We start from the raw sequence: 23,079 nt of genomic DNA, 5'->3' as shown, positions 1-23,079 counted from the left end.
AATAATATTCAACCTAGTATTTTTTTTCCTGTTTCTGGAGAGTGTTCTAAAAATGTCCAGAACAAGAGCTGTCGTTTGGGGGGGGGGGGGGGGGGGGGGAATCAAATGTAGCAATGTATGCATAGTTCCTGAAGAGGGCAGTGTTGTCTTTATCAGCCACTTGGGAAAATTACATTTCACTCCAGTAACAACTGTAACAAATTTTGCAGGGGCATTTTTTTTTTAACATTTGCCTTTATTTTGCCTTTTCTAGCTCACATTTCATTATGTGCAACAATTAACAACTTATACAACATTTACATTACAAATGGCACAAATTTATGTTTAGGATTACTCATCACACAAGGCTGATATACCATCATAGAAAGATTTCAAAATTTACTTGTATAAAAGTTGAATTAAGAGGTGGACCTGCACACTCATCTCTTTCATATATTCTTCGCAAAGTGCAAATTCAGTCTTAAAAAGCCACGTGGATGTTTTTCATACATCTGTTTTTTTCATCACTGTAAGATAAAACTCAGCATTTTGTTCAGTAACCATCATCGTATTCATTCTGGGCCGCCTGCCGGGCTAGCATGGCCTGGATAAGAGCACTAGAGCCTGAAGGCCCAGGGTTTTGTGGTGGAGCAGTCATCCACTGAATTCTGTCATCTTCCTGTGCTTGCTGCCTGGCCTGCATGACCTGCATCATGACACTTGACACTGGATGCGGCAGGTCACCCATGTCATCTTCTGTGTCCTCTGCTCTTCTTCTGGCTTGCATGGCCTGTGTGACGGCACTGGATCTGTTGAAAATGTCATATTGATTATTGTCTTCATCCTCCACCCTGTTTCTGGCTGCCATGGCCTGAGCAAGTGCACTGGAAGATGATGGGTTTTCATCATGCATCGGATACTGATCTTCATTCTCCTGGTCAGCTAGTTGACGGGCCAACATGGCTTGCATCAGAGAACTAGAGTTAGACATTTCAGAAGGAACAGGTACTCCACCAATGCTGTATCTTTTCTCCTCCTCTTCAAGTTGCTGACGTGCAAGTAAAGCTTGAACCATGGCATTTGAGTTGGACTGATCACCAGATGAGTGATCATATGAATGCTGTTTCATGCTCTAAACAGTAAATAAAATATTCAGTAAGGCTGATAACAAGCTTCTACATGCAAAGTGATGTCAGCAGGAAATAATTTTAACAACAAACCCCTTTTTGTTTCTTCTGTTTGGTGTTTTTGTTTGGGATAGATTTTTGAAGGTCCTGTAACCTTTTTAACAAGAAGGACTTGTCTTTCCCTTCCTGGTGGGAGGGAAACAGAAGCAGTCAGGCAAACAAAAACAAAAACATAAAATGTAAATGTATTCAAGACTAGATAAGTTCCACTTGTTCCTGATGTCTGGTGAAACATATATTAAGGGAAACAGTTTCTAGAACAAACTCACATTGACAATCTGTTGTCTCAGACGACGAATAAGCTCCTTTCGACCATTAGTGACTTGCCACAATATGTATATGATGACACTGAGCAGTAAAATTGCACACAGGAAAACCATTTGCTTAATGACACAAATTTTGCATCAGTACATATGTGCATTTATATGCAAAGCTCAGTTATATGCAAAACATGGCTTGGACTTTTTCGGTCAACGTTACAAAGTACATGCTGTGTACATAAGACAGCACTTGCACTATGCACTTACAGGATGATGAGTGTGATTAGAAAATAGAAGATTTCACTCCGGATGACATTATTGTAAATCTCGACGACCCACTGAGAGCCAGTGATGTTTTTTAGATCATCTATCCAGACATCAACCGCACTGAAGGAATTGTTGAGTCCACGAAAAGGGCCACAGGACTTTGAGGGAGTCAGGCTATGGAGCAAGACAGAGTGAACAAAACAAGACTGAGACTGGAACCTTTCTGTATTTTCAGTACAAAATGCATTATTAATCAAAGACAAATATATATAAATATATTATTTTATTTTAGCTTAGAAAAGAATAAAATAGAATTGATGGATATATTTTTCTCTTTTTTAACAGTTGAAGTCATGTCCTCTTACCTCCAGGCAGTGTATGCAACAATTGACAGGGCTCCCACGAAGAACGGGAAGAAGAGAAGGAAGATGAAGATGGTTTGCATCTGAGCTGCTCTGCCAGATCGCCGTGGGGGCTGACAGTTATGTGTGAGACTGACCTGAGAAGTGCAAAAACCAAACTTGTACTACCCCATAAATACACATCCATAAACAAATATATTGATTTATTTTTGTAGTAACTTTGCTAATAAACTTGTGAGCCATAACAGAAAACAGAGCTTGGAATTGACTTTTTAAAAGATCATTCAGCAGGTTCATGAAACACACAGCATCAGCAGATCCGGCCTAGATCAAATTACAAATCCTACAAAGTTCATTAAATTTCAGTGATTGATTGATCTTGTCTGGTACCATTAAACCATAATGGTTACTCCTTAAATCCGAAACCCAGGCTGTCTTTTCCATTACCCAAAATAAAGCATCCATTCAATGTGATGAAAGGATTTTAATTAATTATTGACTGAGGTGTGCAAATAGAGTAACATGACCCTTATGGAGCATGGAGCAGTCCTGGTAGCAGCATTTACCTTCTTTAGATAAAACAGGATGAAGAATTTGAAAATCTGCATGGCAGGTAGCAGAGGAGAGAAGTAGATTCCAATCCTGTGGAGAGAAAATAGACGATTGCATTTAAATAATTTAAAAAGGTCCAAGATCAAGATAGATAACATAAGATTTGACTAAAATCCACTGACACACTGCTAGAACTTATGAAATGTCGAATGTATTGTTCATATGGTTCATACCAGGCCAGCGTCTGTGAATAGATGAGTTCAAGCACATTTCTGGCTACGTCAAACTCAGGAACCCCCATGCGTGGTATTAATTTTGTCCCGATCACACTATTAGACAGAAATTGAGTATGTGATTTTAAACATAGGTTCATCTAACAATATAAAATATGAATTGAAATTCTATAACTCACTTGCTAAGAAACTCTCCAAAGAAAGATCCCAACATCAGGAAAAGGAAGTCAAAAAGGACCAGACGGTACAAAGACTGCCCTACCATGGACTCCCAACCCTGATGAATGAAACAAATTCACGAATGAATGTCTATGCCTAATGAATAAAGTAGGGACAGATAAAATAAACGTATGTTGTGTTTAAAAAACACAAATAAATAGATAAATGGATATTTATTACTTACTGAACCTTTATCAGGCACCTTATTCATCCAATAATAACACAAAACAGACAGAATGGACATCTTGAGAAAGACATTTCTGTATGTGAAAAAAGAAAGTATTTCAATTTTTATTATTGGTTAAATAAATAATTATATTTGCTTTGTGCTAGATGTCCAAATCCAAATCCAAATCCAATTTATTTATATAGCACATTTAAAAACAGAAAGTTTTCCCAAAGTGCTGTACAGAAACAAAGGAGTAAAACACAAGATGAAGCCACTGACACTCACATAAAAACACAATACTACACATAATAAACATATCAACTCACACCAGTCTGAACGCAATCGAAAAAAGGTGTGTTTTCAAAAGCGACTTAAAAACAGGAAACAAAGATGCCTGTTTAATATTTAAAGGCAGCGTAGTCCAAAGTTTTGGAGCCATAATTGAAAAGGCTCGTTCTCCTCTTTGTTTTAGCCTAGATTTTGGGACAACCAAAAGCAGCTGATCTAAGGGTCCGCGAAGGAATATAAGGCTGAAGTAACTCGGAAAGGTATGGGGGAGCAAGACCATTAAGGCATTTATGGTCTATAAATTTATAGATGTGTCGATAGCTGCACCACTTTACATATATACAGTCATGGCTTTACATAGATACCACTATACTTTATATATACTTTTGTTTAAGCCTGGTCCTAGAACTGTTCCTAGATCCTAGCACTCCCAGTCTTCTCACTATACTTCAGGAAGTCCTACATTGTTTTATAACACAGCCCACAAATTACACTGCAATTAACTCTAACAAGATTGGGAGCCTGCTACCATGCTGGTGACTCTGTGATGATGTCATAGGCACACCAAAACAAGGTTAGTTGCCTCCTTATTTCCGGTCTAATGGTAAACTAAGATATCTGTATTTTGTTATCTATCTAGACATAGACATAGACATATTTATATACATATATTGTTTTATTTCACCTGATCAACAGAGCATATATCTGTTTGCGGTGGGTGGAGTAATGCTCAAATTTGTTGAAGAGGGAGTAGAAGAGTGGAATAACCAGGTTTATTAAAGACACCACAAAGGGAACCAGGAGTGTCTTTGCCTCCTCAAGCAGAGACCAATTGTCATTTTCTGTTGGCTGCTGTAAAACATAAAACAGGTAAAGATAGTGGATAATGACAAATACTGTATGCAATGAAACAATAAAAACCCTGCACTGTTGGTAAATGACAAGACTTTCAGTAAATTTATGACACCTGGTTTAGATTTTCACGCTCTGAGAGTACAGGTGAGGTATATATTTTTACATGTTTTTTAGTTTCTACTAGTTTTACTAACAAGAAAAGTGATTTCTCTAGAGAAAAAATATGCATTCACATTGCCTGTAGTCTACATTTAACAGACACAAGTAATTCCAAAGTCTAATTATTCCATTTTAACTTATGTACCTCAATCTCATACTCGCAGAGATAGTAAATACCGGCTGCACAACCAAAAGCCAAGCTTGTGGAGAGAAGCCAGCAACTAAAATGAATCCCATAGTGCTTCAGTTTTTCAGAGACTGTAAGGCGCTCCTGCTGGGCCATTTCTGATAAAGACTCCTGAGTGAGCAGCAAGAGGACAAACAATGAAATACTGATGTGTATGTAGGTGTAAAATACAGAATTTCAATCTGTCACAGTTAATTCAGCATTTGATATTTTTTAGAAAAAGAAAAAAGCTATAAGTCACCTTGAGCTGGACACAAAGGTTGTTCCTGCGCTGTTTCACTGCTTTCTCATTGGTTACACTAAAATCCCAGGTGCAAAGAAGTTGCCATGCACTGTTTGATGTCGAGTCTGCTAGTACATAGTTGTTCTTGAAATTGACTGCCATGCTGCACGTGGACAAATCAAGATTCAGAATCATTGTTAGAATCAGAGCTATTGGAGCAGCTATGAGAGTTTTTATATCTACAACTATTAATCAATGTTATGATTGCTTGTTTTGGCATACTTATATTAGAATTTTCACATTTCCTAATAATTTATTATTATATTTATCAATTTTTTCTTTTAACTTATCTCCTCTTCTCCCACATGCATGTTGAGGAGTCATAACAAAGCAAATTCCCTGTGGACTTGAGTAAAATCTTTAGCATGATGAGGACTTAACTAACCTGAAAATAAGTGAAATTCCACATAGCACCATATAGACTGCAATGGTGAAGAAATAGGCCAGCTGCATGTTGTAACCCACCAGAGATTCATTGCTGTAGCTACCGTAGTACATGACCGTATACTTGAAGTAACCCTAGGAAATCCAAAATATATGCAACTCTTGTTCACTCAGTACAGAGAGAATTAGAAAACATCTAACATGATATTACATAATACATATCAACAGTGTTTGCTAGTTCTAATTGATTATGATCTGCCATCTAGAGCAGATTCATGTTTTAGATTTTCTTTTGTGAAAACAAATGCTGTTGCACTGTCACTCCACTTGACGAAACCCCACTTGTGGTTGGGGTTTGCATGTGCTCTTTGTGCATGAATGTTAGGTTAACTGGTGACTAAACTGGCTATAGGTGTGGATGTGAGACTGGTGATCTGTCCAGACTGTATCCATCATTGGAAAACAAATAACTGCATCCAAAATAATGCAGATTTGAGCCATGAGCATGAGCCATGACTGAGAACCTTCACAGACATGAGCATAAACCAAATAATTAGCTCTTTAAATATTACATAGTCATTTAATTAAATGGTAATTATTACATTAGCTTTAAATTTTAAAATAAGGATGGTTGTGACTTCAACAGAAGATAAATGCATGTACTACTTACAGCTCCAGTTAGTATCTCCAGTCCTCTGAAGGTCACATTTTGGGGTACGTTGTTCACAATTTGAGAAATGTTTGGGGTTTGCTTGTAAACAAGCAGAGGGATGGTGACAAAGCCAAAGTTGACCAGGAATGAGAAAATGTTAAACATGAGAAGCCACTTCAGGAACACAAAATAGGTGAGAACACTGGTCCCAAACTTCCCACCAATGCTTTTCATAGCGCCTTGCCACAGTTTCAGGGTCTGCTTGGCTGACTTTACATGGTACCCGCATTTTCGTGAAAACTGAAAAAAGATCATAACATTCTGTATGTAGCATATGAGCACAAATTATGAATGAGCTAGGCTCATAAAGAGATGCAGCTGTTGCTTTTATGACAGATAAAACACTCACCAGAGACAGCTTTTCAGAGCAATCTGCCAAACATGTGAATTGGCGAGACTTCTTGGAAGACTGTAATTCCAATTCTTTCCTGTAAGAGTAAAACCATTGGGATCCTTGTCAAGCAAATTACCTGCATCACAAGTTTCTGCAGGCTGTAGAAGCCCCTTTGGACTTTCTTGTGTAATTTGTGTTGGACAAATACTTCCTTCAGAGATCTTTATTGCAACACCTGTGGCCTCCAAGCATTTGCATACAGCCTAGTTTATGGTTCCCAGCAGGATGCAATGTTTAACTAAATGTTTCGAATGACACTGAGAAGGATTTTGTTATCATCTTTATTTGTTTGTGGCTCACCCACCTGATATGTTTCTTGTCTTTAAAGCTCATTGGAAGATCCCGAATGGCCTGGATTCTGTCTCGTGTTGACAGAGCAGCAAGTTCCTCGAGCAAGTTTTGTTGCTCTGCCAGACACAAGATGACAAGACAAGTGCTGGCTGTTAAATCTTTGCGAGTACTGCCTTTCAGAATACATATCAGGTGTCATAATTCACTATCCAAAAATCCACAGGATAATCTGACACCCCTCAGGTGTGCTTACCATTTTGCATCTCATTCCAGATGGCATCCTCTGTGAAAGCTGTTTGGGTATGATCTGCATTAGGAAACATGCTCATCCTTCTCATCGCTATTCCTCTCCACCGCATTGTCATTTTTCCTGGATTTGCACACAAGCAAAAGACAGCCAGCCTTCTGTTGTGATTATTGTGGATTTTCAAACTCAAAAGCATGAGATTGATACAAGAACAGAGTGACAGTCAGCAAATGAACTGGGTAGCATTTTTAAATGTAACACCTGCAGCCGTTTATGCAGCCTTTATCACTTACTCTTTTCTATAATAACAATAAGCTGCTACTTATTTATAAATCTAAAGATAAATATCGACTGCAAAAACACTGACAGAAAGCACTGCTGATAGTACAGGACACAGCACCATATACAAACTAATGTGGGTCCTAATATGCAACTGTTTGTTCAAAATCTTTATTTCTGATGAATTTATGATTTCATATTTATTTTCATTTCATATAATGCTATGATACTGAAGGTGTTGGTGCCATTGCCCACCAAACTGTATTACTTTGCAGTTATTGTCAGAGTATCAGTCTGTGTGTATTATTTGCATGCATTAGTTTTAGTCTTGGTATGACTCTGGAATTTCTTTTTAGTCTTTCAGAAGCATAAAGATTAAATAAAATGGGAGGAAATGGAAGACATAGTTATAATTCATCCTGAATTTCTATCTATATGGATTCCATGACAGTCCATCCAACAGTTGCTAATACAGTTTACTTGTGTATTTAATGTAATAGGTGATGAAATAGATATTAGACAAGTGAAAACAGATGTAAATCAAAGTTGTATATCTGTGTCATGTTCTATGGTAATTAAACTATACACTGAAAAAAAGGCCATGTTGGATTTACTTGATTCAATAGTGGACATTGGTTGCACACAAATGTTTTGCTTTGGCAGAAACTTAGACAAATGAGTTAAATCAACACAACTTATTCCTATTCAATAAACCTGTGCATTTTGTGTTCAGAAAACACAACTGAAACATGTTTAGATGAAGTAAGTTGAGCTCTTGGAATATTTTAATCCTTCACAATTTTGTCATTTTATTTCAACACTATTCAATAACTTTTACCCCAGTACTACTTGGTCACTTAAATACTACATGTTGTCTTCATATTACATAATGTTCAACAAAGTCTAGAGTCTGGTTACTATAAAAAGTGAACGGGTCTACAACAACTACAATCCTCCTATCTTTCAGGGGCATAAGCCTGAAGTGATAGGTCACTCGGCAGCGAACACCCTGGACAGCTCACCAGTCTACCACAGAGACAAACAACCATTCACATTAAATTGTGGATTTGAACCCAGGACCTTCGTGAGGCAACAGCACTAATGCCACCATTACATGTGGTTAAACCATGATAAAAAGCGATAGCATACATGTGGTGTGTTTGTAGTTGTCTGTGTAATTTCATGAGTCCAGCAACTAGCCACTCTTACTAGATTGTATCAGATCATCTCAACAAGAACAAATTAAGTTGTTGAATTTCATACAGATCCTACATGATTTAATTACGTTCAAGATAGAAACATGAAATTTTTGTGTTCAAATTAAAAGGTAGGCTTTTTTAATGTAACAACCACCCAATTTACTTCTTTCGGTTTACCAAAAAAGTAGAGGCGGCTGCTCGACTTGACTGAGATGGATGCCTTCGTCAAACCACGATCCAAAGCGTGCGAGACTGAAATCCTGTGTGATGTAAACATTGCTATATTATTGACTTACTTCACTCACTGTTGGTCACATGAACAATAACCGTATGACTGTTCCCACCACTAGCTCATGACCCTACGCTGTGTTCACTGCATGATTCCATGTTTTGGCACTGATCACCACCTGCACTCATGTATATATCTTTCTACGTAGCACTTTTAATTCTTATTCTCATGTATATATCTCATGTATATCTCATGCATATATCTTTCTACGTAGCACTTTTAATTCTTATTCTTACTTTTATTTTTTCATGTCTATTTAAGCGCAATTTATGACAGCATGTTTGCACTGAAGCACCGCAGCAATTTCCTAATGTTGGAAACCTGCTCAACATTTGGCAATAAAACCCTTTCTGATTCTGATTCTGATTCAAACATGAACAATTTAATCTACCCTCTCTGCATATTATGTAGTTTCTACACTATAGAGTTACTATAGAGTTACACTTAACTTTAAAGCATGAGGCACTTGTGTTAAATACACACAAGATACTTACATAAATCCAAGAGCTGGCCAATCCCTTTTTTTCAGTGTAGTTGAAAAACCGACCAACAAACACTTCTACTGTATGCTGTAACTTTTTATTTGAACTTCATGCAAAAAACATTTACTAAATAATCCCCTTTGCTCTGTTTTATTTTCTATGCCAATTTCCTTGTAGCTTTTATTGTTGACATCCATTATATCCACAATTAAGGATACAGTCTAGTGAAGACATGAGTATGAGGATGAATGGCAATGTTATTTGAACACTCAAAAAAAAAAATGAAATTGGGTGGTTGTTACATGTACAAGATTCAAACTTGTAATTTGAACTAAATAATTTCATGTTTCAATGGTGAATGTAATTAAATCATGTAGCATCTGCATGAAATTCAGCAACTTAATTTGTTCTTGTTGAGATGACATGATACAATCTAGTAAGAGTGGTTAGTTGCCTGGACTCACAAAATTCACAAGATCACATTAGATGTCAAACTGCAGGAAAATCGCTGGAGTTTTAAGAGGCAGACAACTACACCACGTGTATGCTATCGCTATTTATTGTGGTTTAACCTGTCAAGGACAAAAACATACAGAAAATTCTGCATCAAGCCTTCTAATCATAGCTTTCCTAGTTTTGGTAAGCCTGGATTGACAGCTTGGTGGCGTGATGGTTAGTGCTGTTGCCTCACAGCAAGAATTCTAAATTACCCATGAATATAAGTGCAAATGGTTGTTTGTCTCCATGAAATCATCAACCCCCATATTGGTTCATTGAGCACGACTAGCAGTAATTGCCTTGATTAACAAAGTAGTTGTTCAAACAACAAGATTTCATTGCGTTTTCCTAAAGTTTTTAACTTGTGTAGAATCAATTAAAACAAATTTCACTCTACATACTTAAATAAATCACTTCAAGTCAATGTAAGTATACTACGCTGATCCAACATAATCTGATTACATTAAGCCACCAAATGCCAAATGTGTTGGTTTGACATGGTCAAAAATCGGTTATTGTACTTGGTTAAATCACGTGGCAAAAGGCGCCATGATTAAATTGTGTTCATCCAACAACAGATTTTTTTGAGTGAAATGATTATCCTGTGATGGAAACTTTACAGATTAATGTGTGTTTAGTTATACCATAAAGGAACTGTGTAATCTTAAGTGTCATGAAGCGTATTACCTGAAGACGATGGAAGTGGAATAGATCTTGACTGATTATATTCAGGGTCCATCCCAAATATACTGTGATCTAAAATGTAGAGGAGATAGAGAGGAAGTATCAACAAAAGGTTACTTAGCAACATCCACTGGCATATACAAAAAACGAAGCTGCTGAACAAGTAACACAACTTTTTCAATCAAACAAACACAAATGTGTACAAAAACTTTATGTTGCTTTATAGTTAAATAATTTAACATGGCCACAAAGAGGTGATACACATACTGGGTCCATGGTGCCTTGGAGGACTCCTTGGGCGTATGGAGATGGCATCCATTGGGATGTTTTCTCTACCCCTCCAGCTTTGTTCCTGCCAGCCACCTTGAGGCACTCTCCCTATAGCAGCATCATTGCTAGCCCTGTCACCCCACCAGGTTGGGTCTTTGTTGTCATAGGGGTTAGTATGATGGGTTTTGCTGGAAGCCCTAGAGCCCAAACAGAATAAATTAAATTATTAATAAATTATATAAACGTATGACACCTAAGAGCACTGACGTTATCACATCAGGAAGAGAACAGAAATTTCAAGTCACCGATATAGTTATTTGAATTTAAACTGTGGAGGTTTTATTTAATTTAAAGTACATTCAGTCTTATAGAGTATTGGACTCATTTTAACAGTAAACTGCAGAGACTAGTATGCTAAAGTTTACTCTAGGGCTCTCATATAATCATCCACAATCCTCAGACCTTAAATCTTGTACCAAAAAGATTAACACTAAAATGAACCAGCCGAGGATAAAGCAAAGATATATAACAAATTCGCGCTGTTGCCTTTTTCTTGAGGCGATCCTGTTGAAGCTAGTTTTTCATTTGCTTGCTTGACATTCTGACCTTTTCTTCACAGTACTTCCTCTTACTACAAGCACACACAACACACCACTCAAACTCCTTCACAAACACATTCTTTGACAAATTGTAATTCTATACTTTTCAGGAAAAAAGATTTCTCTGATGCACATTTGAGGACAAAAACAAATTTTATGTTATAATATAAACACAAACCTTCTATCAATTTCCAGAGTCTCGGTGTCATGGTATGCATGGTTGAAAAATCCCCCGTTCCTGTAACTTGTCATGAGATCCTTCAAATCGATCCGTTTGCTTTTCTTTGGAGACAGCAGTGATTCCTCAGCTCAGTATGCCCCAGTCGCTCCCAATATGAGGATTTCGGTGTCAAGTGGCAAAATGTAAACGACTTATTCCATATAAAAGACAAATATTAAAATAAAGCAATAGAATTGTGCTTGAAGTCAAGTTATCAAGCTAAAGACTAAACCTAAACAAGTAGTATAACATGTTAATACCACATAGTTTTCTGTATAGAGGCAGCTTCATAGAAAGCATGTGCAATTTGATCTCTAGAGCGCTCGGTCCGATCATTATAAATTCATGTAGGAGGTTTGGTTTCAGCCTGTGGAAAGAGGTTTGGTTGCAGTGGTATAGCTCTGTGGTTCTCACAAAAACCATTATATTATGGCAAGAGAACACCTCGGTCTTATATAACAATGAACAGAAAACAACAGACTGATGGCTGAACTATGGAAACAGGAAACCTATAAGAAATGTGTAGTTAGAGTTAGGTTCTCATATAATAACAAACCTGTAAAGATTAAAAGAACTTGTCAAATGACATTCTGCTCTGTTATTAGCCTCTGCTTACCTGGTTACTGTCCTGTAATGGAGAGAATATATCTAAAAGGGCGTCCTGACAATACAGAGTTGCAGCTTAAAAGTCTGAGGAGTATCTCTGAATTACCGTCAGTGACATAAAAAGAAGGACTGTCCTCCTACCAGGAAGTTTAGCCTGAGCTCACAAAGGTAAAAGTCCGCTGCTTTTGGACTGGCACTTGGATATTGAAAGGTTACGCTAGATTGTGACATGAATAATTAAACCGCCAGTGCTAATAATTATTTAGCATCCTTATTAAAACTTAAGGTGATAAGGCTCAAAAGGCTGACCTATAGGGTTGAATCCTGTTACAGACAGATAAATGAAACCTAACCAATAAACAAATAGTCGGAAACCGGAAAAAATGAGCGTGCGAATTGGGTTTACTATGCTCCACACAGGGAAGGAAGAGTTGTGAGCAAGCATTTTAATGAAGTGAAAGGACAAACATAGACAAACTGGGAATATATTGTGTGACTGTGAAACTAACTAATATAATATGTAATCTGTATGTTCATAATTTTGTTTTTTTCTTTTGAGACTGTGAGTTAACTAAAACCTATTTTAAACTTAAACCTGTCATATTAGTATAATTAGCACATTCGCTTAAAAAATCCTACAAAAATGACTACATAGCATAGAATATAATATTAAACATGTAACTAGCAACACAGACTATTATAAAATGAAACCAAACACGACACCCAGATATAACATAAATAAATAATAGCTAGTGTCGCTCCCGGAGCTGTATCCACATCCAGGAAGTAGATGTTGGGAAAGACTGCTATTATCTTCCTGACAGCTGGGAGAGTTAACTCCTTGTTTTTGACGAAGTCTGATGGTTAATTGTTAGCTAATACATAAATAGCTGTATTTATTCTGTCGGAAAGGAAACAATGGAAGTCGACTCAGGTATTTTTGAAGTTCGTGCATTACTTCAGAACATTAATTAACCCAATTTATTTCTACATTAGCTAACTAGCTAATAATGCTAGCCGCTAAAAAGTAGCTAAAAGTTTGTTGTGCTGGTGAATGATTTGACAGAGGGTCATATAACGATTACAGGAAGACCTTCAAATGAGAGCAGGAAGAGATTTTGTTTGTCTGGTTTGGCTCGAGTGTGTTTACGGTGTCGAAACTCAATTGTCGGCTCATAAAACAGTCTGCTCCCTTGGTTAGCCATTGTCTTTTCTCCTGGGAGGCAAACGTAAAAAGGAGTGTCGAATTTTAACAATGTTTTTGTTAGCTGTAGATACATATACTTGAGTTGTGACGTGATGTTATTGTTTGTATGTGTAAACTTATTATAAGGCGCAGGGTGTTAGGGACATTAGGGTAGCCAGTAGTGACCTGTTCGTATACAGTACTTATTAAAAATCTATTAAAAGCTCATAAGTGTGCACAGTTTGAAATATCAGTATCCTGTGATCTACAATTTATCATTAATTACTTTTGTGGAATGTCGAGTTTAAGGGTGCATCATTTTCTTCATTTGTATTGATTTTTATTATTATTCCCATAATATAAAACAGCTTCTTCTCAGTTTTCTGTCACTTAGAAAAGTGTTAGAAAACTCTGTCCTCCTCTCGTTCTTCTCACCACTCTCAGTCAGTGCAACCTCAATTCCCCCTTTCTCTTCCTTTCCACCATCCTCTATCACATGTTCTTGCTCACCCTGCTACACAAACTCTTACTTGAAGTATAATTTTTCAGTTTTCATCCTTTTGGGGCTCATGTCAGAGGTCAACTCTGATCATTGAGGCACAGTTTAACTCTTGCGAATAATGTAGCTATCTTTATATTTGTGAAATTTTAAATGAATCCCAACACTATAACAACAGTACCTTGAGAAGACCTGATATCAGTATGTTAAAGTATGTTAAAAATACATTAGATTAAATTAGATTTATGATATGTTCAATGTTTTGAACTTGTGACAGCCATTTTCTGTTTGTTTTACTTTGATGTTATCAAACAGAAGTCATATGGCAGTTTAAAGGTCTTGCAGATATAAACCAGGTGATTCAGTAATACGTAAAAATGGTTTCCACAGACATGCTACCAGAGGGTTTTCTAGATGTAGAAAAAGCTACATCTAACGAAACTATTGGCATGTGAATTTTTTTTCCTTTTCATTCTTTTTTATTTAGATTAAGAAGAAGTGTCAGTTCGGTATTTTAAGCCTTAAGATATACCAGCTTCCTCAAAATGCCTTGCTTGCCTAACAGCTGGCTCCACATACAGAAGCAGAATTCTACTTGATGTTAGTCTTAGTAAAGTTTCAGTTCAAGCTGCTATCGAAACAAATGATTACTTGAAATAACTTTTTGTTCTCAAGATACGAGCTCATCATGTGTCAAATAATTTGGAGGAGACCTGCTTCTGGTTATCTGGCTGTTTCTGAAATTCATGGCCACATGTTATAATGGTGTTAAGTTTAGCTTGGTAAATTTGAGAGACATCCTATATTGATTTAACGTTTTCAACAGCCTCTTAACCATTCTTAACCTGTTAGCTGTTATCTTTGCTGACCTTCCTTTTGAACGAAATGTGTTAATGGCTGACAAGTGAACTCAGTTTACCTCCTTTGCCTCTCAATTCTTTTGTTTTAATGCCATTTCTCAATTTTGCTTTCTTGGAGAAAGACATGAGTAATGAGACTCATTAGCAGTCACCTGGAGAGAATAAAGTAACTGTGCTATAAGGTTGAGCCTCAATGTGTGTTGGACTAAACCATTTCTAAATTTGTAAGTCTGGCAGAGAGCTTCTATTATTTTTGTAATCATCCAACAGATTTATTCAGGCAGTTTAATTATGACATAATTTACATAGGGATTAAAAAAATGTAAACAAAAGCATTTTTTTCATTCCTGGCTTGGAAGGGCCCCTCCTGCTGGAGCTCTAGGTAGTACTTTTCTCTCCACTGCTACAACCTATTTTTTAAATGGTGTTGATGAGCATTTTTTTAGCCTTTCTGGAGTTTTTTTTTTTTTTTTTTCATGGTTTAAATTTTATCTTTAGTCACTATGTTAATATCAGTTTGTTCTCATTTCTTTTGTCATGGTGTGTGGTGGTCCTTTGATAAAACTGAATATATGGAGGGAAAAAAATAGGAAAAAAATAAAAAGCAAACTTGTCTAAGAGAATTCAGACTGTGCTGAAGAATAAAGGTGGTCAAATGAAATGTTGACTTTCAAGCTGCATTGTATTTGTACAGTACAGCTGTACAAATATAGCATTTTTACGCTATTTCTATGCATGATTGCACTTGTCAGTAGATCTCTGCACTTATTTCTCAATTTCATAGCAAAACATGAAGAAATGAGGGATGGTTTGTGTCTTTTGCATGGTGATGTAGTTATTATCTCAACTTGAATCCAACTTGAGTCTGCAAATAAAAAAAAGTTTAATTTATGCAAATCTCAGACAACATATACATCCTTAGAAATATATCTGTGCTAGCCCAATATCAAGTGAATCGTGTAGCTGTCCATATTTTTATGTGGACGTGAATGGATTGGATGGATGGATGGATGGATGGGTTGATCCTGATTTGAAGTGACTGTTGTGAAAATGCAGGGGTAATTAGCTCAGTGTTAAACACAGTCATATTACTTTGTATTATGTATATTTCATCGAGTTTTGTTTTCTGTACAGATGCAATATTAGCATCTGTTCCAGAAGAGCAAAAATAAATGTCATGTAAGAAACATTACTTTGTTTGTCTTTTCAAGTGTTTGTCACTGATCACAGTGGGCGAATCAGCAGTAACCCTCTGCTGGACCAGCTCCCCAGTTACCAGTCCCTGCTGTACCGCAGGAAGTCGTCAACTGTTGGCTCCAAACAAAGAGGCAGCTCTAGAGCAAGGGTTGGCTCATCTGGCAGTTGGAAATGGGGTATAAACACCTTTGTAAGACAAACCGTGAAACAGAAGAGTCAGACTGAGAAGCGACACATCAGAGAACTAGCCAAGCCCATGGCTGAGAAACGCAAACAGTAGGAAACTGTAGTCTGTTATGACTTCTTTCACTAATAGCTAAATAACGTTTTTGTGTGTCAGGAGTTTATTTGACTGTTTGATGTTTTAGGAAACGGTGTGCAGAAGATGCTCAAGAGTTGAGCAGCTGGCAACAGTGGCGACAAAGCACCCGCAAGTATCTGAGGAGGATGAGAGATGAAAGCGAAGAATGGCTGAGCTCCTTGAAGCTCTGGAGGGGAGACATCCACCTAATAGAAGGTAAAAGAAAGACAAACAGATTGTCTGACAGAAATTGTTTCTTTGGTCTCAAAGACTTGTTTGGATTTCTGTTCAGATGGTGCTAATCGGTAATTATAATTTTGCTAAGACAAAGTGTACCTTTGTGTTATGTCAGACTTAAGTTCTCCCTTTTTGCCTCTTTCACTTGTCACTAGGGATGTTTGGAACAGGGATCCTGTCTTACTTCTCCTTTCTGCGCTTCCTGGTCACACTCAACTTTATCATCTTTCTGCTCATGTTCGGTTTTGTCATGTTGCCCATCATCATTGCACCCCATGTTTCAGGAAATATCACCTTCAGCCAGAATGATAGTGAGAGGATTATTTGTTTGTTTGTTTCAATTAGAAGCATATACTAAGCAAGAAAGATGAAAAAGCTTAGCTTATCTGTTATATTACAGGTTACTGCAGCGTGTATGAAAGTGGCAGTCGTCGAGGTCTTGTTAACTATCATAAGTATATTACTGATCTGCTTTCTGGTGAAGTAAGTGTTGTCACATTATTAGTCTCCTGAGAAAGAGTCCACTCTGTAGTTTCTGTACTCACCTGCTGTGCTTCATCTGCAGGGCTTTCTGGAACAGACCTATCTTTTCTACGGCTTCTACAATGTGGAAAAAATCCATTTCTCCCACATAACTTATAATTTGGCACTGGCATACCTGCTGGTCACTATAGGGTACCTCTTCCTCAGTCTTATCTGGATTGTTAAAAGGTATGAAAAAGGCAAACTCATAAGAAATAACATTTATGTGATGAGATGTGGTCTTGAGTGTTTTCTTCTTTCGAAGGTCTGCCACCGGGTTCAAACATAATCTGATTCAGGATGAGGATTGCTTTCAGAGTTTTTGCAACAAGATCTTTGCTGGCTGGGATTTCTGCATCACCAGTGAGAATGCTGCAAAGCTGAAGAAAAAGACTTTGCTCTATGAGCTGAAGGTTAGTTTATACATCAGAAGCATGATTGTAAAACTGGCTAGTCAAAACAATGGCCAGTTTACAAATTTGTTTTAAACTAATTTGAAAAAATGGGTGCTTACATGGCACCCCAGCAGCTACATACAGTTACTCTAAAGTAAAAATAAGATGTGCATTTTAATATAATCTACTTTTATGGCTTTAGTGACATTCAAGGCCCCAGTTCCCACGTGCATTACTACCGGGGTCACATGCTAATCAGCGGTATTCTGTGCTATCATTGGTAGTCGCTTCAAATCCTCACCAGGAAGTTAAAGGCAAGGCAAGTTTATTTGTATAGCACAATTCAACAACAAGGTGGTTCAAAGTGCTTTACAGAGACATTAGAAACAAAAACAAATAAAAAGCATGATTTAAAATTGATTAAAACAAGCAAACAAACTAACTAAATAACAAACAAACAAACAAACAAACAAAACAGTATGTAAAATCAAAACAGATAAAATCAGAACAATAGATAAAATCAGTAGTTAAAATGAGCTTAAAAGCTTAAAATAAATTTATCACAGGTCCCGCCTGCTTCACAGTGCCAGCAGTTATTTAGCCTCTAACCACGTGAAGTCACTGAATGTCATTCACTCTCTATTGCCCCTGGTTGCCACATAGCTGCCAATTGTTTTCAGTGTTGATGCAGCTCTACCCTGTACCTGTGTCCTGGAGGTAGTAGTTCATATGCATGTTAGAGAGGGTGCAATACATCACTGAGAATTGCTTACACTTGTCCCTTGATGTTCCTTAAAGTAAAGTAAAAGAAAAATTTTATTTATATTGCACCTTTCAAGATAAAAATCACAAAGTGCTTCACAGAAGCTAAAACATAAAAATAAAAATCAACCAAAAGCGAGTTTAAAAAAACAACAACAACAAAAAAAACTTCATTAGTCTTACTGATGAGTCTAAAGTAAAGAAAATTAATAATCAAACACCATCATTTTGTTGTCTTGCCTTATTTTAAAATTCATATTTTTATATCTTTAGACTGATTTGGAGGATGAGAAGATCAAGCAAAAAATAGCAGAGCGCACCCACAAAGAAAAATGTCGGCTTTACTTCATCCGTCTCATCCTGAATCTTTTCGTCATTGGTGTACTGGCTGCTTGCTTCTACTGCATTTATTTAGCCACTATCTTCTCCCAGAAAGCCCAAATGAATGACCAAAAGGTAAGACAATTTTTTTTAATATTCTTTCTCTCCACCCACTTTGATTCAACCTTTATGTAGAAATTTCTGGTAAATGTTGGCAACACAGGATAAAAGGTATTTGTTGTTTCTCCTCTTTTGCAGGTGAATTTCATAGTAGATCTCATTTTTGAGTATCTACCTTCAATTGTTATCACCTTTGCCAACTTCATTACCCCAGTACTTTTCTCTTTTATCATCAACTTTGAGGACTATTCTCCTGCTTTTGAGATCCGCTTCACTCTTATGAGGTAAAATGGAGTCTTGTGTTTTGACCTGCTTACTCATAGATGCAGATTTGAACTTGAAAGTATTTCTGATTTGCCTTCTTTCTTCCTATCCTCACAGGTGTGTCTTCATGCGGTTAACCAGTATTGTGGTTTTGCTCTTTTCTGTCTGGTCTCGGATCACTAAATGTAAAGATGATCCCTGTATTTGTGGCTACAACCACGATCTTTACCCTGTAAGTAATCCTCTTTTGCCATAATGTAATATACAGTGGTTTGCAGGGGTAGTGCCACAGGTACCAGTGTCAAACTCATTTGTATCTTTGCATTAGCTGTTATACATATGTGTTAGAATGTGAATATTACATATGTTAAGTGTAACTGCACGAATATGTGCCCATATTTTGGTCTCTTAGACTTTTAATTTAAAAAAGTATTTAAAAAAAATAGTATATTCCTAATCACCCTATAAAATACATTTCTTAAATCGTGACATGTATGTATGGTAAAATCCAGTCTCTATATCCTTGTTGCTGTCGACAGTGCTGGGAAACGCATGTGGGCCAAGAGATGTACAAACTCACCATCTTTGACTTCATTGTCATCGTTTCCGTCACCATCTTTGTGGAGTTTCCTCGAAAGTAAGACCTCATTTATCCACAGTAGAAAAAAAGTACAGTTCATCTAGTTTTGTGATCATCTCATGACATTTGAAGAGGTGTAAACATGTCACCTTCATAAAAGATTAAGAATCTCTAATGTAACAGTTACAGGAGCTGACTTGGACTACCGTATTTTTCGATAGTGCGCCTTATAATCCGGTGCGCCTTATGTGTGAATTCTGGTTGTGCTTGCTGACCTCGAACTGATTTTATGTGGTACACTGCGCTAAAAAATCTGTCAAAAATGTTTTAGTTCGACTAAGCTACAGAGCCGCACCGCTTGGATGGATTGTCGGAGAATTACGGCTACTGTAGTCAGGAGCCTCGCGGAGTAATCTGGGTCTAAAACTTCGTCCGCTTCAGGTCCCAAAGTTAGATGAATACTGCGACATCACTGAGAGTTAGAAACTGTCTAAATTCCTTCATCTTTAATAAAATGATCAGCGTTGCTGCTTTACCAGGTGGAACAATTAAGTTTAACATCCAGGCATCCATCAAAACAGAATTTATTAAATTTAACAGAGTTAGAAGTTAGCATGAAGTTAGCTCGCTAGTTTACACCGAAACATGATATAGCATGTTCTGACTGAGATTTCTGAAAAAATTAAAATGTACAGCTCTGCTATCACTTCCAGCATAAATAAGGACAGAAAACTAAACAGCAGTGATGTTTGTAGAGTTACTGAAGTTGGATTAACTGGTATATAATGATGTGCTACGTGATCGCTAATGACACAGCTATGTTAGCATAACATAAACACAGTGAAACTGGAGGATGAACGCTAACTTTTTTCCACTCGATAAAAGTTAACATTAGGGACAAATGCAATCGCATGGCAGGATGCTGTAAATGCACCAAACTTCAGTCAGGAGAACAACTGAGACAATCCATCCACAATACAAGGTTAGTCATTAATATACTGCAACAACATGGGAATAGAGCAGCTGTGAGAGAATTCAGCATTAATGAATCAATGGTACGGAAGTGGAGGAAGAAAGAGGAATGAGTTGAGTCAAGTTTGACTTGTTTTGTTTTGCTTAATGCGCCCTATAATCCGGTGCGCCTTATGTATGAAAACAGATCCATTCATCGACAGTGCGCCTTATAATCCGGTGCACTTTATGGTCTGAAAAATATGGTAGTTTTAGTGTTAGCTTAGTTAGTCTAAATAAATGTAGCTAAAATTATTCTGTCACTGAAGGCTTTGTTTTCTCTGATTATTTCTGCTTTAGTCATTTTTGTCCTTCTTGTTCTATCCTACCCAGACTGCTTCTGAGGTACAGTAATTCTGCCCTGGCTAAATGGATGAGCCAACAGGAGTTTTCTATTCCTCAGAATGTACTGGAGATCGTCTATGGTCAGACCATCTGCTGGATCGGCACTTTCTACTGCCCACTGCTGCCTGCTATCTGCACCCTCAAATATTTCTTTATCTTTTACATCAAGAAGGTGACATTTTGGTTTGAATGCATGTAGTTTTTTTCCTTGCAAGAGTGAAGGAAAAAAGCATGAAATATTCTAGTAAGCCTCATTTGCAAATTTTTGTTTGCTAGGTATCATTAATCAAAAACTGTCGTCCAGCCACACGTCCTTTCCGAGCATCCAGCTCCAACTTCTTTTTCCTCGGCGTGCTGTTGATCGGCCTGACTCTTGCCTGTGTGCCTGTCATAGCTAGTATAGCACAGTGAGTAATGTTCATACTGTGTTCTAATTATATTTGTATAGTTTGTATGGAGCTTTAAAAGAACCTCTAGCAGAAATATTCATGCCAAAGGTCAAAATCTGGCCACTGCCATATAATTATTTTTTTCTTAATATGGATAAATATAGGAACTCTTACTTGTATGCACTCACTTATACTTCCTTTTTGTTCAGGATAAACTGTTCTCGGGCCTGTGGACCTTTTGTTAATTACGAAACCTCCTGGTACGTGGTGCCAGATACAGTTTCTCAGCTACCCAAAGGAGTCGAAAAGCTTCTTCGTGCTCTCTCTTCAGAGGCCTTTGCTGTCTCTTTCTTTGTTATCACATGGTTGGTCCTCTTATTATATATTTTCACCTTTTTAACATTGTTTTTCCTCTGCTGTAATTTTATACTTTGTTTCCATGTTTTTTCCAGTTTGGCCATGTTTTATGTGATTGCACTTGCTGGAGCACACAAGAGGGTCATTAATGAACTAAGACACCAGCTAGAAATGGTAGGTATTCCCCCCCCCCCCCCCCCCAAGGGAGGGAGTATGTAATTGGTTCCGTTTGTTAGAAGTCTAGTGCCCACACTTTTAAAGATATCGTTTTCAAATTTTGTGTGATTGTAGGTACAGATAACGGCTTAATTTATTGTTGGTGAAAATCTAGTCGAAGTTACACACCTTATTTTTTCAATATGTTCTGTACGATATCAGTAATAAAAACATCATAAAAAGTCAAAGTTTTATTATAGCTCTTGTCCTTCAGGGGGAGTTGCGTACTCTGAGTGTTCTTGTTATCAATTCAGTTATTGCCAAATAGAGTGTGAACTGAAATCTGTTTGTGTTAATTTGTCAATCAGGAGGGCCGCGACCGGCGTTTCCTGATCCAGAAGCTGTGCCAGGCCCAGAAGCGCTCAGGTGTGAGATCCCCACAATCCAAATTCCAACCCCGCCGCAGCAGCAGCAGAAGCAGTCCTAGCTACCACACTAGCTTCGCCACCAATTTCAGTGATGCGGTGTTCCTGGCCCATGCAGCTCCAAGCTCCTCCACTCAAGTTTAAGGCAAAGGCCTTATTTTACTGAACAAAGCAGAGGTGCATGCTTAGACAATTCTTCAATTGTCTAAGCAGACAATTGAACTTTTCAGACTAATATCTTAAATGTGTTTAATTAACTGTGAAAACACTGCATTGTAAACAAATATCCTGTTCACAGTGCTTCTGACCTTTTCAGTGGGGTTTTTTTGGTGTTTGTTTGTTTGTCCAACAAAACAGTCTGAATATTTGTGAATATATGAATTGAAAATCTCAAAAATATTTTTTTTCCCTTAATCAAAACTTTATTTTTGTTGAGCTGTAGAGTATTTACTTGCATGTAATCTTTTCCTTCTGAGAAGGACTTCGATTCTTTTAAACTACTGGACTTGTTTTTAAAACTTTTCTCAATCTCATGCACTTTAAATGTATTAACGCAGGGTTTTGGGGGTTTGTTTTTTTTTTTTTTTACTACAGCTTCCTTGTTGACTTGTTTATTTGTGGGTGTTGTTGCATATGCAAATGAATATTTATGACTGTGCCTAATACATTTTGAATGAAATTACTTTTAACACTACTTTTTACTTAGTTTTAGTACCTTTTTAAAATATCTTCTGGACTGTGGGCATGTTATTAACAATGTCCCTGCTCTGGGGTTGTTTGTTTTGGGGTTTTTTTTGTCAGATTTGGGTGAAAATACTCTTGTACTTTCATGATGCCTTAATGTGACTGTGGGTACTGTACATATAAAATAAATGTTTTCTTAAGTATATTTTCTCCTTTTTTTTTTTTTTTTTTTTTTAAATCTCACTCTGTTAGTCTCATGTTCTTACATGAAGGGTATGCAGATATTTTATGGAACAAACTGATATAAGTGAATG

At 37.1% G+C, this 23,079-nt stretch overlaps 2 protein-coding genes across 4 annotated transcripts; one reads left to right on the top strand and one right to left on the bottom strand.

The window, feature by feature from the left end:
• Positions 1-237: 237 nt before the first annotated feature.
• tmc5 (transmembrane channel like 5) lies at positions 238-12,527 on the bottom strand. 2 transcript variants are annotated; one of them, XM_082537744.1, is made up of 21 exons: positions 12,165-12,527; positions 11,507-11,699; positions 10,727-10,926; positions 10,463-10,531; positions 7,035-7,151; positions 6,795-6,897; positions 6,446-6,524; positions 6,055-6,336; positions 5,386-5,519; positions 4,959-5,103; positions 4,676-4,828; positions 4,202-4,368; positions 3,244-3,319; positions 3,020-3,117; positions 2,841-2,936; positions 2,622-2,697; positions 2,059-2,192; positions 1,694-1,867; positions 1,436-1,514; positions 1,200-1,292; positions 238-1,111 (listed from the first exon to the last, which is right to left on the bottom strand). In XM_082537744.1, exons 2-21 carry the CDS (start codon positions 11,578-11,580, stop codon positions 533-535), a joined length of 2,928 nt encoding a protein of 975 aa, XP_082393870.1. In that variant the 5' UTR covers positions 11,581-11,699; positions 12,165-12,527; the 3' UTR covers positions 238-532. The 2 variants fall into 2 exon arrangements, with proteins under 2 accessions (XP_082393870.1, XP_082393871.1); XM_082537745.1 differs by having other exon boundaries at positions 4,202-4,365.
• Positions 12,528-12,948: 421 nt separating this feature from the next.
• tmc7 (transmembrane channel like 7) lies at positions 12,949-22,970 on the top strand. 2 transcript variants are annotated; one of them, XM_082537746.1, is made up of 16 exons: positions 12,949-13,088; positions 15,911-16,172; positions 16,265-16,413; positions 16,590-16,745; positions 16,835-16,917; positions 17,000-17,145; positions 17,222-17,369; positions 18,387-18,569; positions 18,693-18,838; positions 18,936-19,050; positions 19,358-19,455; positions 20,743-20,926; positions 21,031-21,161; positions 21,353-21,508; positions 21,596-21,674; positions 22,025-22,970. In XM_082537746.1, the coding sequence occupies exons 1-16, from the start codon at positions 13,073-13,075 to the stop codon at positions 22,223-22,225; spliced, it is 2,253 nt and encodes a 750-aa protein (XP_082393872.1). In that variant the 5' UTR covers positions 12,949-13,072; the 3' UTR covers positions 22,226-22,970. The 2 variants fall into 2 exon arrangements, with proteins under 2 accessions (XP_082393872.1, XP_082393873.1); XM_082537747.1 differs by lacking the exon at positions 16,590-16,745.
• The last annotated feature ends 109 nt before the right edge of the window (positions 22,971-23,079 follow it).

The sequence above is a fragment of the Aulonocara stuartgranti genome (genome assembly GCF_965226115.1).
Source record: "Aulonocara stuartgranti genome assembly, chromosome: 6".
In the NCBI taxonomy this organism is placed as follows: domain Eukaryota; kingdom Metazoa; phylum Chordata; class Actinopteri; order Cichliformes; family Cichlidae; genus Aulonocara; species Aulonocara stuartgranti.
Note: the sequence above shows the minus strand (reverse complement) of the source record. Positions and strands in the feature narration are given on the sequence as shown.

What these genes read in the sequence shown, in the direction of transcription:
- tmc5 (XM_082537744.1), bottom strand. Translation starts at nt 11,580, where the DNA reads ATGACAAGTTACAGGAACGGGGGATTTTTCAACCATGCATACCATGAC. An exon ending in AAAGACAAGAAACATATCAG is followed by an intron (nt 6,525 to 6,794) that starts GTGGGTGAGCCA and finishes TTACTCTTACAG; the next exon opens with GAAAGAATTGGAATTACAGT. An exon ending in ATATATGCTCTGTTGATCAG is followed by an intron (nt 3,320 to 4,201) that starts GTGAAATAAAAC and finishes TTTCACATACAG; the next exon opens with AAATGTCTTTCTCAAGATGT.
- tmc7 (XM_082537746.1), top strand. An exon ending in CACCTTCAGCCAGAATGATA is followed by an intron (nt 16,746 to 16,834) that starts GTGAGAGGATTA and finishes GTTATATTACAG; the next exon opens with GTTACTGCAGCGTGTATGAA. An exon ending in CCCAAATGAATGACCAAAAG is followed by an intron (nt 18,570 to 18,692) that starts GTAAGACAATTT and finishes CCTCTTTTGCAG; the next exon opens with GTGAATTTCATAGTAGATCT.